At 39.5% G+C, this 16,627-nt stretch overlaps 1 protein-coding gene across 4 annotated transcripts in view; it reads left to right on the forward strand.

The window, feature by feature from the left end:
• ASXL2 (ASXL transcriptional regulator 2) overlaps positions 1–16,627 on the forward strand; it is a 131,779-nt gene that overhangs the window by 99,764 nt on the left and 15,388 nt on the right. For 3 of the 4 annotated variants that reach the window (XM_044261946.1, XM_044261949.1, XM_044261950.1), the window contains 4 exons: positions 1,928–2,057; positions 3,114–3,257; positions 10,522–10,685; positions 14,897–14,993. In XM_044261946.1, the coding sequence (XP_044117881.1) occupies positions 1,928–2,057; positions 3,114–3,257; positions 10,522–10,685; positions 14,897–14,993 (535 nt within the window). The remainder of the gene's footprint in view (positions 1–1,927; positions 2,058–3,113; positions 3,258–10,521; positions 10,686–14,896; positions 14,994–16,627) is intronic. The other variant, XM_044261948.1, reaches the window with a different exon arrangement.

Raw genomic sequence — 16,627 nt, forward strand, 5'->3', positions numbered from 1 at the left:
TTTATGTATTTGTGTGTTTTAGGTTTGTGGTAGCTAGTCTTTTTATCGCGTTTTAAAAGCTCTTTATTTGTTCCTGATTTGCTAAGAGGTTTGTGTGCATGTTTATGGTTTTTAAAATATAAATAGGTGTTGAACTTTTCAGGTTTGTTTCTTCAGCATTTATTGGGATGATCAGGTAGCTTTTCTCTTTAAATTTGCTAATATATAGACTTCCATGACTAAAATTTTCTAATGTTAACATATACTTAGGTTTCAGGAATAAATTACATGTTTCTTACATATTTTTTAATATGTTGTGAATTTTTCTTATTTAAGATTTTTGCTTGGATTTTGCTGTTTTCTTGTATAATACTTGTACAATTTTGGAATCAGGGTGGTTCTAGCGTTAATAAAATAAGTTGGGTAGCTTGCTTATTTTTCTAGATTTTGGAAAACAATTAAGTGTTTTCTTAACATTTCAGTTTCATCTGTTACTCATTTGATTCCTGCTTTTTGAACTAATTTTGGAAAAAAAATTTTTTTTTAAAAGATTTTATTTATTTATTTGACAGACAGAGATCACAAGTAGGCAGAGAGGCAGGCAGAGAGAGAGGAAGGGAAGCAGGCTCCCTGCTGAGCAGAGAGCCCAATGTGGGGCTCGATCCCAGGACCCTGGGATCATGACCTGAGCCGAAGGCAGAGGCTTAATCCACTGAGCCACCCAGGCGCCCTGAAAAAAATTTTTCTTAATTTTGTATATATCTCTTAGAAAAATAGTCTATTTCATCTAACTTTTAAAAATACTTGCATAGGGGCACCTGGGTGGCTCAGTGGGTTAAAGCCTCTGCCTTCGACTCAGGTCATGATCCCAGGGTCCTGGGATCGAGCCTCACATCAGGCTTTCTGGTTGGCGGGGAGCCTGCTTCCCCCTTCCCTCTGCCTGCCTCTTTGCCTACTTGTGATCTCTGTCAAATAAATAAATAAAATCTTTAAAAAAAAAAAAAGAAAAGAAAAGAACATAGCGGGAAATGAGTATGAAGAGGCAGTGGGAACCGAGTAGCTAGTTACTCCACACTTTTTTTTTTTTCCTTTTTTGCATGATTGTCTTGAAGGTTAAAGCTTAAAGTGGCAATTTAGCAAGGTCATAGATTTCCAATCTTTTTCCGAAATGTAGCTTTACTTTCTTAGATTCTGTGTCTTTTTTTTCTTCTTTAAACCTTGTGTTAAAAAGTTGTCTTTGCATATTTTCATGACTAAACTCCAGGAAGCTAACTGTCTTCTTATTCATTCTGAATAGTTTAGTGTTGTGTTTGATATAAACTAGAAACATTATAGAAATGAAACTATGCTGAAATAGCCAGAAGAAACTATACTATTCCTGGAACTAGTATTTTCTGACTTCCCTTCCCGTCTCTTTACTGTGTTGCGATAAATTGCTGAGGATTTGGTTATTGTGCCAAATCTTACCGCTCTTACAGGAGATCAGAATCAAGTAATTATTTAACACCTATTGTTCAAGTGTATCATCTCTGAAATAGATGTAAGCTAAATATTTATATTTTTACATAGAGCTAATGGAAGTGGTACTCTTTCTGGTGAAGGACTTAGAATTTTATTTCCAGAAAAGATTGGAAACCTCTAATTTTTTACTGCAACAAGTATGGAAAGTCCATGCCTTACTGGTGATTTTAAGTTCTAAAAATGGTTGTGAGTAATTCTCATATTTATACACAAGAGTAATACTGCCAAAAAATATTCCGACTCTTAAATATCATTTTGGACTTGTATTTAATTGGTCTCATTTAGGTTCTTGTTTACTTTGATATCAAGCTTTCAGAGAAATTGGATGATCGTCATGTTGCTCATCACTTAAACAGCAATCGTTCAGTTTCTGTTATTACTAAAAAATTATTTTATTTTATTGCTTCTAATTAGTTTTCTTTTACAGGCTCTGAAACAGCAACAGCAAAAGAAGCAGCAGCAACAGCAATGCAGGCCGAGCATGTCCATCTCCTCCAGCCAGCCTCTCTCTCTGAAGACTGTCAAAGCATCCAGTGACTCTGCACCCACCAAACCTGGTAGGCAGACATGGGTGTCTGTCTTTTTCCAATGTTTCTGGCTATTTTTCTAATTTGTATACCTTACCATTTGTTTTCAAGTTATTGGGTTTCTTTACGTAGTCAATTATTGTCAGATCATCAATATAAATCCTTTCAGGATACATGGGAAAATTTTATGCAGAATCATCATGCAGTTATGAAAAAATAAATTGGCAAAATAGGCACATTAGAATGAAATCAATGACTGACTTCCAAGATGCCTAACCCACTGATATTGGATGCCTCTAAACAGTGACCTTACAAAGTGATGTTGCCAAGACTAAACTCTTCACCAGCTCTCTGCTTTAAAGATAAAAAACTTTCAGGGCTCCTGGGTGGCTCAGTGGGTTAAAGCCTCTGCCTTCGGCTCAGGTCATGATCCCAGGGTCCTGGGATCGAGCCTCGCATCGGGCTCTCTGCTCAGCGGAGAGCCTACTTCTTCCTCTCTCTCTGCCTGCCTCCCTGCCTACTTGTGATCTCTCTCTCTCTCTTCTCTTTGTCAAATAAATAAATAAAATCTTGGGGGGGAAAAAAAAGATGCAAGTAATCTCTAAAAAGAAAATGATAAAGCTCTTGAAAAAAAAAAAAAAGATAAAAAGCTTTCCTAAGAAAATAGGCTACATTTGCGTTTCCATTAATATAAACACAGGCGTTTGGATTTTTGTTGTTGTTTTGTTTTTCATCTAACCCCCAGATTAGATACAGACTTTGTATTATATTATCCATGCATTTTTATCCTAGCTGATTATATGGGCCTGCCAAATTTAAACGGCATCTTGCAGAACTTTGCTCTTTTTTTTTTAGAACTTTGCATTTTTGTTAGGAGGGAAGTTTACCACCAGAAGCAAATAATGCGTTGGGAGAGGGAAGTGATTTTATTTTACTTTTTAACTCTGAACTTGCAGACTCAAAACACATTTGCAGGGTCACATTGCATCACACATAACTCCTTTCAGTTTGTGTTGAATGACTTGTTCGATTGGTTTTTATCTATAACCTCAGTGTCACCAGTCTCTGATGTATTTTTTCTCTTAGCAGTATGGGAAGGAAAGCCGTCTGATGGGCAGTCAAGCAGCCCTCAAAACTCCAACTCCAGCTATTCGTGTTCCGTTCAAGTGGAAAATCCCTTGCTAGGCTTGGGGAAGAAGTCATTCCAGAGGTCTGACAGGCTCCACACAAGTAAGTTAATTTACAAACTTTTGGTTCTGCATCTTAATTTGTCAACTCCGTGTTTGAAATTCATCAGCTCTTTTGTGGGGTTTGGTTTTTTTTTTTGGCAGTAGGTTGTTTTTTTTTTTAAATTTTTTTTTTTTTTTTTTTTTTTTTAAGATTTTATTTTATTTATTTGAGAGAGAGAGACAGTGAGAGAGAGCATGAGCGAGGAGAAGGTCAGAGGGAGAAGCAGACTCCCCATGGAGCTGGGAGCCCGATGTGGGACTCGATCCCGGGACTCCAGGATCACGCCCTGAGCCGGAGGCAGTCGTTTAACCAACTGCGCCACCCAGGCGTCCCTGGCAGTAGGTTGTTTTGTCTGGCATTATTTATGCCTTACTTCTGTGCACAGAAAAGGAGAAGGACTCATAATGAAACATGGTAAACTGACCCTTTTTTCCTGCTCCCTTTGAAATCCCACTGAGATGGAAATACGGAAATAAAAAAGATAGATTAATAAGAGTGAAGAAAACAAGGAGACAACAGATCAGCAAGCACAAGCAGTGTCAAGAAACTCTGATGAGAACTGGATGCCGAGCAGCTGATGTCAATAACAAGCAAGCTAGCTAAGGCTGCAGAACACCAGAAAGAGTCTAGAATAGGAGACCTCATATATCGTAGCGGGGAGGGTGAAGTCTAGGTTTGAAAAGTGGAACCTTTTTTGAAGGTTAATAGGAAGCAGTTTGATGCCTCACCCTGGCAGGAGATAAGTGGTTTATTTTATTTTATTTTTTTAAAGACTTTATTTATTTATTTGACAAACAGAGATCACAAGTAGGCAGAGAGGCAGGCAGAGAGAGAAGGAAGCAGGCTCCCTGCTGCGCAGAGAGCCCGATGTAGGGCTCAATTCCAGGACCCTGACCTGAGCCGAAGACAGAGGCTTTAACCCACCGAGCCACCCAGGCGCCCCAAGTGGTTTATTTTTGAGGTGACATGCAACCGTACAGACTTCAAACTCAGAGATACCACTCATGGCTAATGGCAGATAATGAGACAGTATACTGAAATCAGGGAAATCAAGAAAAATAGAAACACCAATAGTGATCTTTCTGCTTGGCTTCCAGAATGCTAGTAGTAAGGCATATTTCTGTCACTACAGCTTCCTTCCAGCCCCAGCTGTGTTCCAGCAGCAGATGGGTGGATTGGTGCCTTAAGAAATTGAATAGCCTTAGGGCATCTGGGTGGCTCAGGTCTTGATCCCAGGGTCCTGGAATTGAGCCCCGCATTGGACTCCCCGTTCAGCGAGGAGCCTGCTTCTCCTTCTCCCTGCTTCTCCCCCTACTTGTGCTCTCTCTCTCTCTCTGCCAAATAAATAAATACAATCTTTAAAAAAAAAAAAAATGAATAGCCTACAGGAAAACATCTGAAGGCAAATTTATAGATTCCCAGCTAAATAGAAATCATCTTGGTCACACTTCTGGGAAGCACACAATTCTGTAAGACTCACCTATCCATCCACAATTTTGAGTCAGCCCTTAATGCCTTTCCATTGTGATTATTTATGATTACCTTTGAAGAAGACCTCCATCATAAGACACAGAATCTGAAATCCAGATTCAGAAGAAACAGGCAATTCCAGAAGATTTAAAACAAATAACTTCAAAAACTGTAATACCCACAGAAAGATATAAAAGATGATACTGCATCCATGAAAGAACAGACTGCGGTTTTAAAAACTGAAAAATAAGCAAAGAGTTCCAGGGTATTAATAAGAAGGTAACCGAAATAAAATGTAATAATAGATGGAGCACCTGGGTGGCTCAGTCGGTTAAGGTCTGCCTTCAGCTCAGGTCACGATCCCAGGATCCTGGGATCAAGCCCACAGGGAGCCCGCTTCTCCCTCTCCCTCTGTCTGCTTTCCCCCCCTCCTTGTGCTCTCTCTCTCTCTGACAAATAAATAAAATTTTAAAAAATGGTAGGACCATCAGAAAGAACAGAAATTGAAAGAGGGGTTAAGATAATAAGCGAAATAATAAAATTCCAGAGAATTAAAAGCCGCAGATTCCCAAGATGAAAGTTCATAATTGGTGTCAAGAAACATGAATAAAGGGTGCCTGAGTGGCTTAGTGGGTTAAGCCTCTGCCTTACGCTCAGGTCATGATCTCCGGGTCCTGGGATCAAGCCCTGCATCGGGCTCTCTGCTCAGTGAGCAGCCTGTTTCCCCCTCTCTCTCTGCCTATCTCTGCCTACCTGTGATCTCTTTCTCTCTGTCAAATAAAGAAAATCTTTAAAAAAAGAAAGAAAGAAAGAAACATGAATAAAAGGAAACCTGTTCCAAGGGCGTTCTTTCAAATTTTAAAACACCCAGAATAATGAGAAGATTCCAAAAAAGCAACCAAAGAGAAAGAAAATACTTCATATACAGAGATGCAAGAATTGGATTGATAAACATCTCAGTAGCAGAATAGAGGCTAAAAATGTGTAGCAGTGCTGACAAAATTCATAGGATTAGTTTATACCAGACCCATTTATAGGTTCCAGCCCCTTCCAAGCTGTTAAGTGTGACAACAGAATTAATAATATTTTCAGACTGTGCTTTTATTGGTTTGTTTTTATGAAATTCTTCATTAAAAAATAAGAGGGTGCCTGGGTTTGCTCAGTGGGTTAAGCCTCCGCCTTTGGCTCAGGTCATGGTCTCAGGGTCCTGGGATCGAGCCCTGCATCGGGCTCTCTGCTCAGCAGGGAGCCTGCTTCCTCCTCTCTCTCCACTTGTCTCTCTGCCTACTTATGATCTCTGTATGTCAAATAAATAAATAAAATCTTAAAAAACAAACAAACAAAAAAGCCGCCTGGTGGCTCAATGAAGTTAAGCATCTTACTCTTGATTTCAGTTCAAGTCATGGTCTCAGGGCCATGAGATCAAACTCTGGGTTTGACATATTAGTATACCTTCTATAAGTATGTAATTTATGAATATTTTTAATCTTTGGTAGTGGAATTGATGATCAAAGGGTATGCTTAGTTTATGGCAGATACTGCCTCTAACAAAAATGCACCATTTTATAATCCACCCAGAAGCAAACCAACGTTTACAAGGAAGTTGTCCGGCTGCTGGAAGGAGGACAGTAAGGCAAAGAAGCTGGTACCTCCCGCAAGTTGTAGACTAGGTTCTTAAATTGTGCCTGGTAATCTTTAAATTATTTCCTTTCCTGCCTTACCTGTCACTTAAGCATGTTCTTGGGGAGCAGGAACAAATTCAATAGGTCCTGCTCTCTGCAGGCACCAGGGCACCTGAGCCACAGCTCCTGCGGGACCGGAAATGCCTCTACATCCCCAAATGTAGCGTCATTTTCCAAAAGCACTATAATTAAAATTTAAATCAGTCCCAGAACAGCAAGTTTGGATTTTAAGAATTCTTTGGGCTGCCTAGGTGACCCAGTTGTTAGGCATGTGCCTTCAGCTCAGGTCATGATCCCGGAGTCCTAGGATCGAGCCCTGTGTTAGGCTCCCCGCTCCTCGGGAAGTCTGCTTCTCCCTCTCCCACTCCCCCGCTTGTGTTCCCTCTCTCACTGTGTCTCTCTGTGAAATAAATTAATTAATTAAAAGAATATTTCTCCTTTTTTTTCTTTTTTCTTTTTTTTTTAAGATTTTATTATTTTTAACTAATTTCTGTACCCAACTTGGTCTTGAACTCACAACCTTGAGATTTAGAGTCACACGCTCCACTGACTGAGCCAGCCATGTGCTCCCAGATTTCAAGAATTCTTTTTCATTTTTTATTTTACTTATTATTTATTTTAACATTTTATTTATTTATTTGGCAGACAGAGATCACAAGTTGGCAGAGAGGCAGGCAGAGAGAGAGAGAAGCAGGCTCCCTGCTGAGCAAAGAGCCAGATGCGGGGCTCAATCCCAGGATCCTGAGATCATGACCTGAGCCGAAGTCAGCGGCTTAACCCACTGAGCCACCCAGGCGCCCTCATCTTTTTTTTTTTTTTTTAATTAAATTTTGATTCCAATGTGAATGTACAGAATGAATCCACAAATGGTGAAAACTGGCCGAGGAATGCTGATACTATCATTTCATCAGTCATATGGGAGAGCAGAACTAGGGTGCTATATTCTCATTCCCTGGAGCCTTTGTAGAATTGTTCATGCAAACAAAAAATGGTAACCACCTATGAGTGGGTGTGTAATTAAATGAATCATGCTGCATGTGTTGGAATATAGTGCAGCTTTTTAAAACGAAAGAGATAGGGCTCCTGGGTGTGGCTCATTGGGTTAGAGCATCTGCCGTTGGTTCAGGTCATGATCACAGGATACTGGGATCGAGCCTGGCATTGGGCTCTCTGCTCAGCAGGGAACCTGCTTCCCCTTCTCTCTCTCTGCCTATTAAAGAGGGCACTTAAAAAAATAAATAAATAAATAAAAATAAAGAGGGCACTTGATGTTATGAGCACTGGGTGTTGTATGCAATTGATGAATCACTAAATTCTACCTCTGAAACTGATAATCCAGTATGTTAATTAAATTGAATTTAAATAAAAAATTTAAAGATATATATTGGGATTTGGGGGCACCTGGCTGGTTCTGTGTATGAAGCATGTGATTCTTGGTCTCAGGGTTGTGGGTTTAAGCCTCACAGTGGGTGTAGAGATTACTTAATAATAAGATCTTTAGGGGTACCTGGGTGTCTCAGTGGGTTAAGCCTCTGCCTTCCGCTCAGGTCATGGTCCCAGGGTCCTGGGATAGAGCCCCGCATCGGCCTCTCTGCCTGCCTCTCTGCCTACTTGTGATATCTGTCAAATAAATAAATAAAATCTTAAAAAAAAAAAAAATAAGGTCTTTAGAAAATATGTATGTATTTTATGTTTCTGTTATGAACCCTTAACTTAAATACTTAGTAGTCAGAGTTCATGCCGTTTATGATGGCTCTGCCTCTATACAGTGATAAAATCAGAGTCCGAAGCCCCAGTGCTGGGTTCGAATTCCTGCACTCTAACTTAGCAGTACAATTTTGGGCAAGTTACCAGGTCTGAGCCTCATTTTCTTGATCTGTGAAATGTACAGTAGTAGCGACTCACTTTCTAGGGTTATGTGAAAAATAAGTGAGTGAACACCTATCAGTGTTTAGAATAATGCCCAGCACTAGTGAAGCTTCTAGAAGTGTTTAGTGCTGCTGTTACTGATCATTATGTGGAATTTACTGAGACCTGATTGTTTTCATTCCTGATTATTTTATCCCCATTTTTACAGTCACATGCTTTATTTCTTTAATCATTTCATTCTGCACTGTTCAGTATTTTATGCCTGACAGTTTCAGTGGTAGCAGTACTTTTAGGTCTAAACCTTTTATTTTTGGTTTCTGTTGACTCTGTCATGGTAGAATGTCTGGTGGTTTGTCAGGGCAGTCTCTGTGTGAGATAGTGCTGGATTTTAATTTGTAAGATCCTATGGGCCTAACTTAAGGGAAATCCTTTCCTCTTAGGAGAGATTACTTTTGTTTCACCTTCAGCCAGGAGCAGAGGTTATCCACATCCAGGATTGTGTAGCTTTGTGCATGTATTTCTAAACGTGAAATTTCTGGATCTTAGATTCCTTGCAATTAAATTTTGCCATCTGTTACAAATTTTCTTCCAGTAAGATTATATTAATTTGGGACACATCAACAGTATTTGACAATTGTCTTTGCTTTTTCTGTGTGTAGTTTCATCATTATATTGCAATATCTGCCATTTTGATAGACAAAAGTGTTCATTGGTTTAATGGGCATTTAAAAAAATTTCGGGGACTTGGGTGGCTCAGTGAGTTAAAGCCTCTGCCTTCGACTCACGTCATGATCTTAGGGTCCTGGGATCGAGCCCTGCATCAGGCTCTGCACAGTGGGGAGCCTGCTTCTCCCCCTACCCCCTCCGCCTGCCTTTCTGTGTACTTGTGATCTCTGTCTGTCGAATAAATAAGTAAAATCCTCAAAAAAAAAAAAAAACTAATACCATAGGATTTGTTTATGGTTAGCCAACTATTAATTACCTGTGCTCATTTTTCTCATGGTAATATTTCTTTTCCATGTTGATTTATAGATGCCCTTAAACTTTTTAAAAAAAATATCTACCAGTCTGTTTATTAATTTAAAGTGAGCTCTATGCTTAGTGTGGGGCTTGAACTCAACAACCCAGAGATTAAGAGTCGCATGTTCTACCAACTGAGTCAGCCAGGCACCCCATGTGGATGCACATTTATTAATTTATTTTTAAAAATTTTATTTATTTATTTGAGAGAGAGGCAAAAAGAGAGAGTGTACAAGCCACGGTGGGGTGGGGGAAGCACAGAGGAAGAGGGAGAAGCTGACTCCCCACTGAGCAGGGCGTGCATGTGGGGCTCTGTCCCAGGACTTTGAGATCATGACCTGAGCTGACCTACTGAACCACCCAGGTGCCCCTAGATGCACTTATTTATTTATTTGACAGATAACAAGTAGTCAGAGAGGCAGGCTGAGAGAGAGAGGGGAGGAAGCAGGCTCCCTGCTGAGCAGAGAGCCTGATGCGGGGCTGGATCCCAGGACCCTGAGATCATGACCTGAGCCGAAGGCAGATGCTTTAACCCACTGAACCACCCAGGCGCCCCTAGATGCACTTTTAATATGAAGAATTGTAAAGTTTTGTCAGGATTTGCAAATGTTTTTGGCAAGTTAGTCTTTTGTTTATAATATTTTTTGTCATGACTGTAACCTTTTGATAGTGACCAGGTTTCTTGAAACCACTAAGCTCTACAGTTAAAACATTTTTACGTAATCAGAATTAAAATTAATGAAAAAATTCCGATGGCAAAGGAAAACAGATCTCAGGATGATATATTATATATAGATTTGAATTTTTCTGTATTTCTTTTTTAAAATATTTTTATTTACTTATTTGACAGACAGAGATCACAAGTAGGCAGAGAGGCAGGCAGAGAGAGAGGAGGAAGCAGGCTCCCCGCTGAGCAGAGAGCCTGATGTTGGACTGGATCCCAGGACCCTGAGATCATGACCTGAGCCGGAGGCAGAGGCCCTAACCCACTGAGCTACCCAGGCGCCCCTGGATTTTTTTTGATGATTTTGTGTATGTGTCATGCCTTGCTTTTGTTTTGTCTTAGAAGAAATTTCTCCTTTTTAAGTGTTCCTTCTTCACCGTGTGATATTTAAAGTAGTTACAATTGTGATTTTTTTTTTTGCACTGCAGTGTAAGCTATACTTAAAATAGAAAGAAGAATGTAAAGGAGGCCCAAATGATTCTTTGCCCCTGTTTTGTAGGGCAAATGAAAAGGACTAAATGTGCTGAAATTGATGTTGAGACCCCAGACTCCATTCTGGTGAATACAAACCTTCGAGCGCTGATCAATAAGCACACCTTTTCCGTCCTTCCTGGAGACTGCCAGCAGCGACTTCTTCTACTGCTTCCAGAGGTGGATCGACAGGTGTGTTATTTTCACGCATAAGCAGTTCTCAAAAACCCTTCTGAAGCTTTCTTCACATCCCCTTTAGCACTCCTTAAAACTTTTAAAATAGCTTTTTATATATACTTATAAAGAAGTGGCGTCAAAGGTGCTAAAACAAGAAATAAGAACATTTTTATGTAAGTATTCGTAATAGTTTTGCCCTGTAAGTCTTAGAAAGAAAAAAACTCTTTTTTTTTTTTTTTTTTAAAGATTTCATTTATTTATTTGAGAGAGAGAGACAGTGAGAGAGAGCATGAGCGAGGAGAAGGTCAGAGAGCGAAGCAGACTCCCCATGGACCTGGGAGCCTGATGTGGGACTCGATCCCGGGACTCCAGGATCACGACCTGAGCCGAAGGCAGTCGTCCAACCAACTGAGCCACCCAGGCGTCCCGAAAGAAAAAAACTCTTATCAGAATGTCAAGATCATGGAATAAACTTTATGTAGCTATCATATTAGTAAGTGAGGTATTCAATGAATACAGTCGAAGAGGAAGAGTTGTCTTGCCTAAGACCTTGAACAAGGATTTTTTGAATGGATTTTTTTAAAGAGTAAGAATGTTAATTATTTCATTCTTTTGTTCGATTTTTTTAAAAACAAAAACATTTATTGCCTTCATTATTGAGAACTTTGAAAACCGAATATAGTTTATACTCTTTAAAAAAAGATAGCTAGAAGAAATACCAAAGGTATTTGGTATCTCTGGGTAGGGACCAGAGAGATTAAGACTGGGCAGTAATAAGGTCAAGAACTGAGATTTAAGCTTTTATCAAGGAAAGAGTGACTAGCAAGTCACTCCCCCTTCTGATCATCTGTTTCCTCCTCTACAAAAGGAAGATAGAATCATTGTGATTTTCTAAGGTTTATTTAATTCTAAAGGTTTTTTTATTATTTCCAAACACATACTCTGTTCAAAGTAACCTGATGGGCTCTCCCCTCTTTTCCTAATCATTATAAAAGCAAGATGAAAGAGAGGCATTTTCCCAAGTTAACAGTATGAAAACTAAATTTATACCCTGTTTTGTGGTAAGAGATTAAAGAGGAGTAAGGTATATACCTCATCTTAGCTAATTGACTGTGTCAAAAATAAAATATTTCTAACTCAGAATATCATCTTTCTATTAAACTGTACTGATGTTAGTTTCAGTAGCGTAATGATGTGAGTTAGCACATAGGAAAGCAGGTTAGATTCCATTTCCCCGGAGAGCAAGTAAGTGAGCTACACTACCAGCAATGGGGTAAAGAAGAAAGTAGAGCTGCTCCTTCCCAGCTACTGCTTCTCCCTCCTTAAAACTTCTTGGGGGAAATTAACAGCTTTGGGGATGCCCACCTTTTGGTTTGAACAAGTTAGGCGGCTGAGATTTCTGCAAACTTTTTAAAGAACTTCTCATTGGGGTTTGCTCTCATCCTTTTTTTAAATGCTCAGGTTATTAGGTTGGGAATATGCTCGGACCTAACTAAAGGTCTATGAACTCTAGTGCAGGTTTCTTAGAATGGTCTTTTGACTAATGGCCCTTATCCTCTCTCAGAAGAAGGATTGCCACATAAAATTCTAGAATGAAAAGGGACTTTATAATTTATCTATTCAATTTCCCATGGAGTTCAGGCTGGTGGGAAGTTCTTAATAGGACATTACTTGGCCTTTTTTTAGTATGGTGAGAACACATGGTAATTTGAGAAACAACGTCCTTATGTCTAGAAGTATGGAGCTCCAGTCAACTTCACTGTCCGATGCAATTTAGGGTGCTTGTAGAATCCTGGTTATTACTAGGACAGAACATCGAAAACCATATTTCATTGTCTGAGTGCCCAGCCATGAAGTACAAAGACATAATTTAGACCAGAGAAAAGAATACGGAGGGGAATGGATTAAAGCACCTATCTAGATATATTTAAAGATCTGTCATAGGAAACAGCTAAACTTGTTTCTCCAGAAAGCAGATGTGAAGTTAAAGTAACATTTTTTTAAACAGCTGTAGCTGTTGAAATGGACTGACTTATGATGGGGTAACTTGCTCGTTTCTGGACCATTCAAGCAGAGGTCAGATGACCTGTTCTTACAGGGGAAACTGTCACCCCTCTGGCCACTTTCTAGAGAACAAGTCAGCAGTCAGCAAACTTGGGCCAGTTTTAGCCCACTGCCTGTTTTTGTGAATAAAGTTTTATCCACATACGGTCACTGGCGTTAGTTTACATGTGGCATAGAGCTGTGTTCGTGCCGCAGCGGCATATGTTAAGTAGTGGCAGCAGAGGGCCTGTGGCCTTTCAGAGCCTCAAATACTTGCAGTTGCTCCTTTGACAGGAAAAGTTCACCAGTTTCTGCTCTAGAGCTGGGCGGGAGTGAGGATGTGGGGGCAGATAATGTGGGCCCTGATAGGTATAGAAAGTGAGGCTGGTGGGGAAGAGTTCCTCATTTGCTAGGATGTCCCAGTAGTTACTTAAATTTTCTCTGAAAAAATTGTTTTTGACTTATGGGTTACATTTTTTTAAACGGTTACATTTTTAAAACTGGGGGATTTTTAATCTACCTAGGATTTTTTTTTATAGTGCTCTGAAATCGGGGTTCAACTGTATTTTCTGCTTATTAATAGCCTCTTGTTTCACCACTACGTATTTGATACAGCCATCTTTTTCTCACAGTTCGAAATCCCATCTTCATTATGTATTCTCTTCAGTTATAAGCAGTGTGTGTTTATGCATACTCTCTCATCTTCCACTTGTTTCTTTGTTCCTTCAAGTGTTAGTAATAAGACTTTCAACTGCAGTGGCTTCGTATGTGGTATGTTTAAAAATTGGAAAGGTGGTTTTTCTTGTTTTTTCCTTATGAGCTTGAAAATCATTTTCTAATGACAGCTCTGCATAGGGGTTCTGATTGGAATGTCGATATTAACTGTGGGGAGAATGGCAATTTTACTCAACTTTTCTGTCTAAATCTTTTTCAGATCTGTGTTTTATGTCCTTAAATAAGATTTATGGTTCTAAACCATGATAGGAAATCTAAAATCTTTAATAGAAAGAGTCTTAAAACCTTTTGGCAAGATACCACAAATCAAGTCCCTAGGCAGATAAATGAGAGAAAGTATTTTTTGCGGATGTGACAGTTTTACTATGAACAGTATGTAAGGGATCCTCACAAATTGATAATAAAAATAAGTAGCCTTTTGGAAAAATATACATAATGATAAGCATTTCACAAGATGGCAAATCTAAATATTTAATAAATATGCAAAAAGATGAACAAAACTCCAGTAGTCAAGATAAAGGAAATTTTTACCATTTTTTAAACCCATTAGAATGGCAGAAATTAAATAGTCTCGTTAATGTATATTGTTCACAGGACAAAGAGTACACTCTTATATTTCAGGTGGAAATACGAATTGTAGCCTTTTTGGAAAATAATCTAACAATACCTAGTTATAGACACAGATATTAAGTTGCTTTTAGAGTTTATTCTACAGAAGTAAAAGCTCTAGTGTATTCATCTTTGCCAGAATGCTTACTGCAGCTTGGTTGATTATGGGAAAGTACTGGAAACAAGGTGTGTGTTTATGATTACGAAACTGGGGGATGAATTGAGGTGCATGCCTACGTTGACACATGTGTGGCTGTTAGGAAGGAGCGAACACTCTGCCAGTCGACTTGGAGAGACTTCCCCAGTGTGTTACGTGAGAATAAGAAGATTCAAAGCTTGGTCATGGTTTTATAAGAGAAATAATAAACCTCCCAGGGAGAAACCTTCTTACATGTAAATTTACTTGTTTGCAGATGATTCTTTGAGTATACTTTTTTAAAAAAAGATTTTATTTATTTGAGAGAGAGAGAGCACGAGAAAGGGAAGGGTCAGAGGGAGAAGCAGACTCCCTGCCGAGCAGGCAGACCGATGCGGGACTAGATTCCGGGATTCCAGGATCACGACTTGAGCCGAAGGCAGTTGCTTAACCAACTGAGCCACCCAGGCGCCCCAATTCTTTGAGTATACTTAATGGGGAATGGAATTGAAAGAAGGGAGGAGAGGTAATCAGGAAAGAAATGTATTAGAAAATGTGATACATTAAGTATCCAGGATGATATAGTCAGGTTTCTATACAATTAAATGTATATACATTCTTCTCTAAAATGAAAGAAAGTACAATTCCACATGATGCATTTGGCTTTCTTTGTAAGCTTCTCTTGGCTTGTTCTTTGACCCAGGTTGGTCCAGATGGTCTGATGAAGTTAAATGGCTCAGCCCTTAACAATGAGTTCTTCACTTCAGCAGCCCAAGGCTGGAAGGAAAGACTCTCAGAAGGTAAATGTTCAAACTTTGTACCTCCTAGATTGTGTATGTACTTGGAGCTACTGTGAGGGCATGTTGGCACCTCTGTGCCTCAGCGAGTTTTTGAGCAATTTTAGTAGGCTAAGGACAGGATGTTTCCGTAGCATAGAACTAGCTATCCTGTGTGGAACCCTATACTGACTTTTGTCTGGATCCTATGTAACCAGGTCTGGCTCCAGGTGGAGTCTAGCAATGTTTCTTCAAGAATTCAAAGTCACCTTTGAATTTAGGGAAACTAAAAAAATAGATTTTTTAGTCCCTCTTCCTAAAGATTTTGATTCAGTAATTCTAGGTGAATGCCTAGGAATTGAAATTTTAATAAGCAGAGTACAGAATTAGAGTTACAGTGTTCTCTTATGTTTGTTTTTCAGTACACGTGGAGTACAAACTAACACTTGGAAGGTCACATGAAGGTGTACCAAGACATAGCCTAAAACAACTGTGAGAAGCTTTAAAATGAATACACTTCTAAGGAGAGCATTAGGAATGCTACTCCTTGCTGACATTTTGTCAGATCAGTAGCATTTAGAGTTACTTGACCAACTAATTAACATCTGTATTGTTGACTGCAATGTTGACATTTGCCTTCCTGTGGTTTTTGGGCAGGGTGGGGGGAAGCAATTCTGTGTAGAGATGCTTTCTTTTCTCACTGATTACTCTGGTCCTGTCTCTTAAAGATTTCCTTGAGCAAAGACCACTTTTTTTTTTCCCCCTGAACTGCAATTACATAAACACTTTAAAACATACATATTACTATTACCTTTCTTTAAGAATAATTTGATGAAGGATTTTTGCCCTGCCTAACTCCCAATTTTTTGTTTGTTTGTTTCATTTGTTTTGTTTTGTTTTGTTTTTGAGAGAAAGAGAGACCAAACAGTAGCCAGAGGGAGGGAGACTGAGGGACAGAAAGAATCTTAAGCAAGCTCTAGGCTCAGTGCAGAGCTGGAAGCAGGGCTTGATCTCTGGACGCTGAGATCATGACCTTAGCCGAATCAGGACTCACCCAGGCGCTCGCGCCCCCTGGTTCCCCCACCACCCAGTTTTTTAAAGTAGGTAATGTCATCAGTGGTACTTTGATTGTTATCAGTGTTTCTTTTCTTTCTCTTTTTCTTTTTCTTTTCTCTTTTTGCATATGAGCAGTCACTGCTGTGCCTAGTCATATGATCATATTTTATGAGCAGCAAAAACTTTGAACACTGTACACATGTGAACAGAAGTCAGTATGTTTTATTCCTCATTCTCTCGTATACAACAGACTCCCTGAAAAAGTAGTTCTGGGTTAGATTCTGACAGGCAAAGTCCTCTTTTCTACTCCCGTGCCCAGGACTATGTCCTTCAACACTTTTCCTCTCTATTCTTTTACCCTGAAGAAACCTAAACTTGAACACTACCGTTTCTATTTTTCCTTGACGTCCTGGGTATTAGAGTATAAAAAAGAGCAGGTTTTCTGAGCCGCAGTTTGAAGATGGCCTACCCAAGAGATTCAGGTGTCCTCTGCCGTCGGAGTGGGAGGGATGGAGGTAGTTGGTGGTATATGCAAGTAAATGTCATATTCAGAGCGGTGCGGTCATTGGCATGTTCAGTGCCTTATGCCAGGGCACTAGAAC

Source organism: Neovison vison, chromosome 8 (genome assembly GCF_020171115.1).
Source record: "Neovison vison isolate M4711 chromosome 8, ASM_NN_V1, whole genome shotgun sequence".
NCBI lineage: Eukaryota > Metazoa > Chordata > Mammalia > Carnivora > Mustelidae > Neogale > Neogale vison.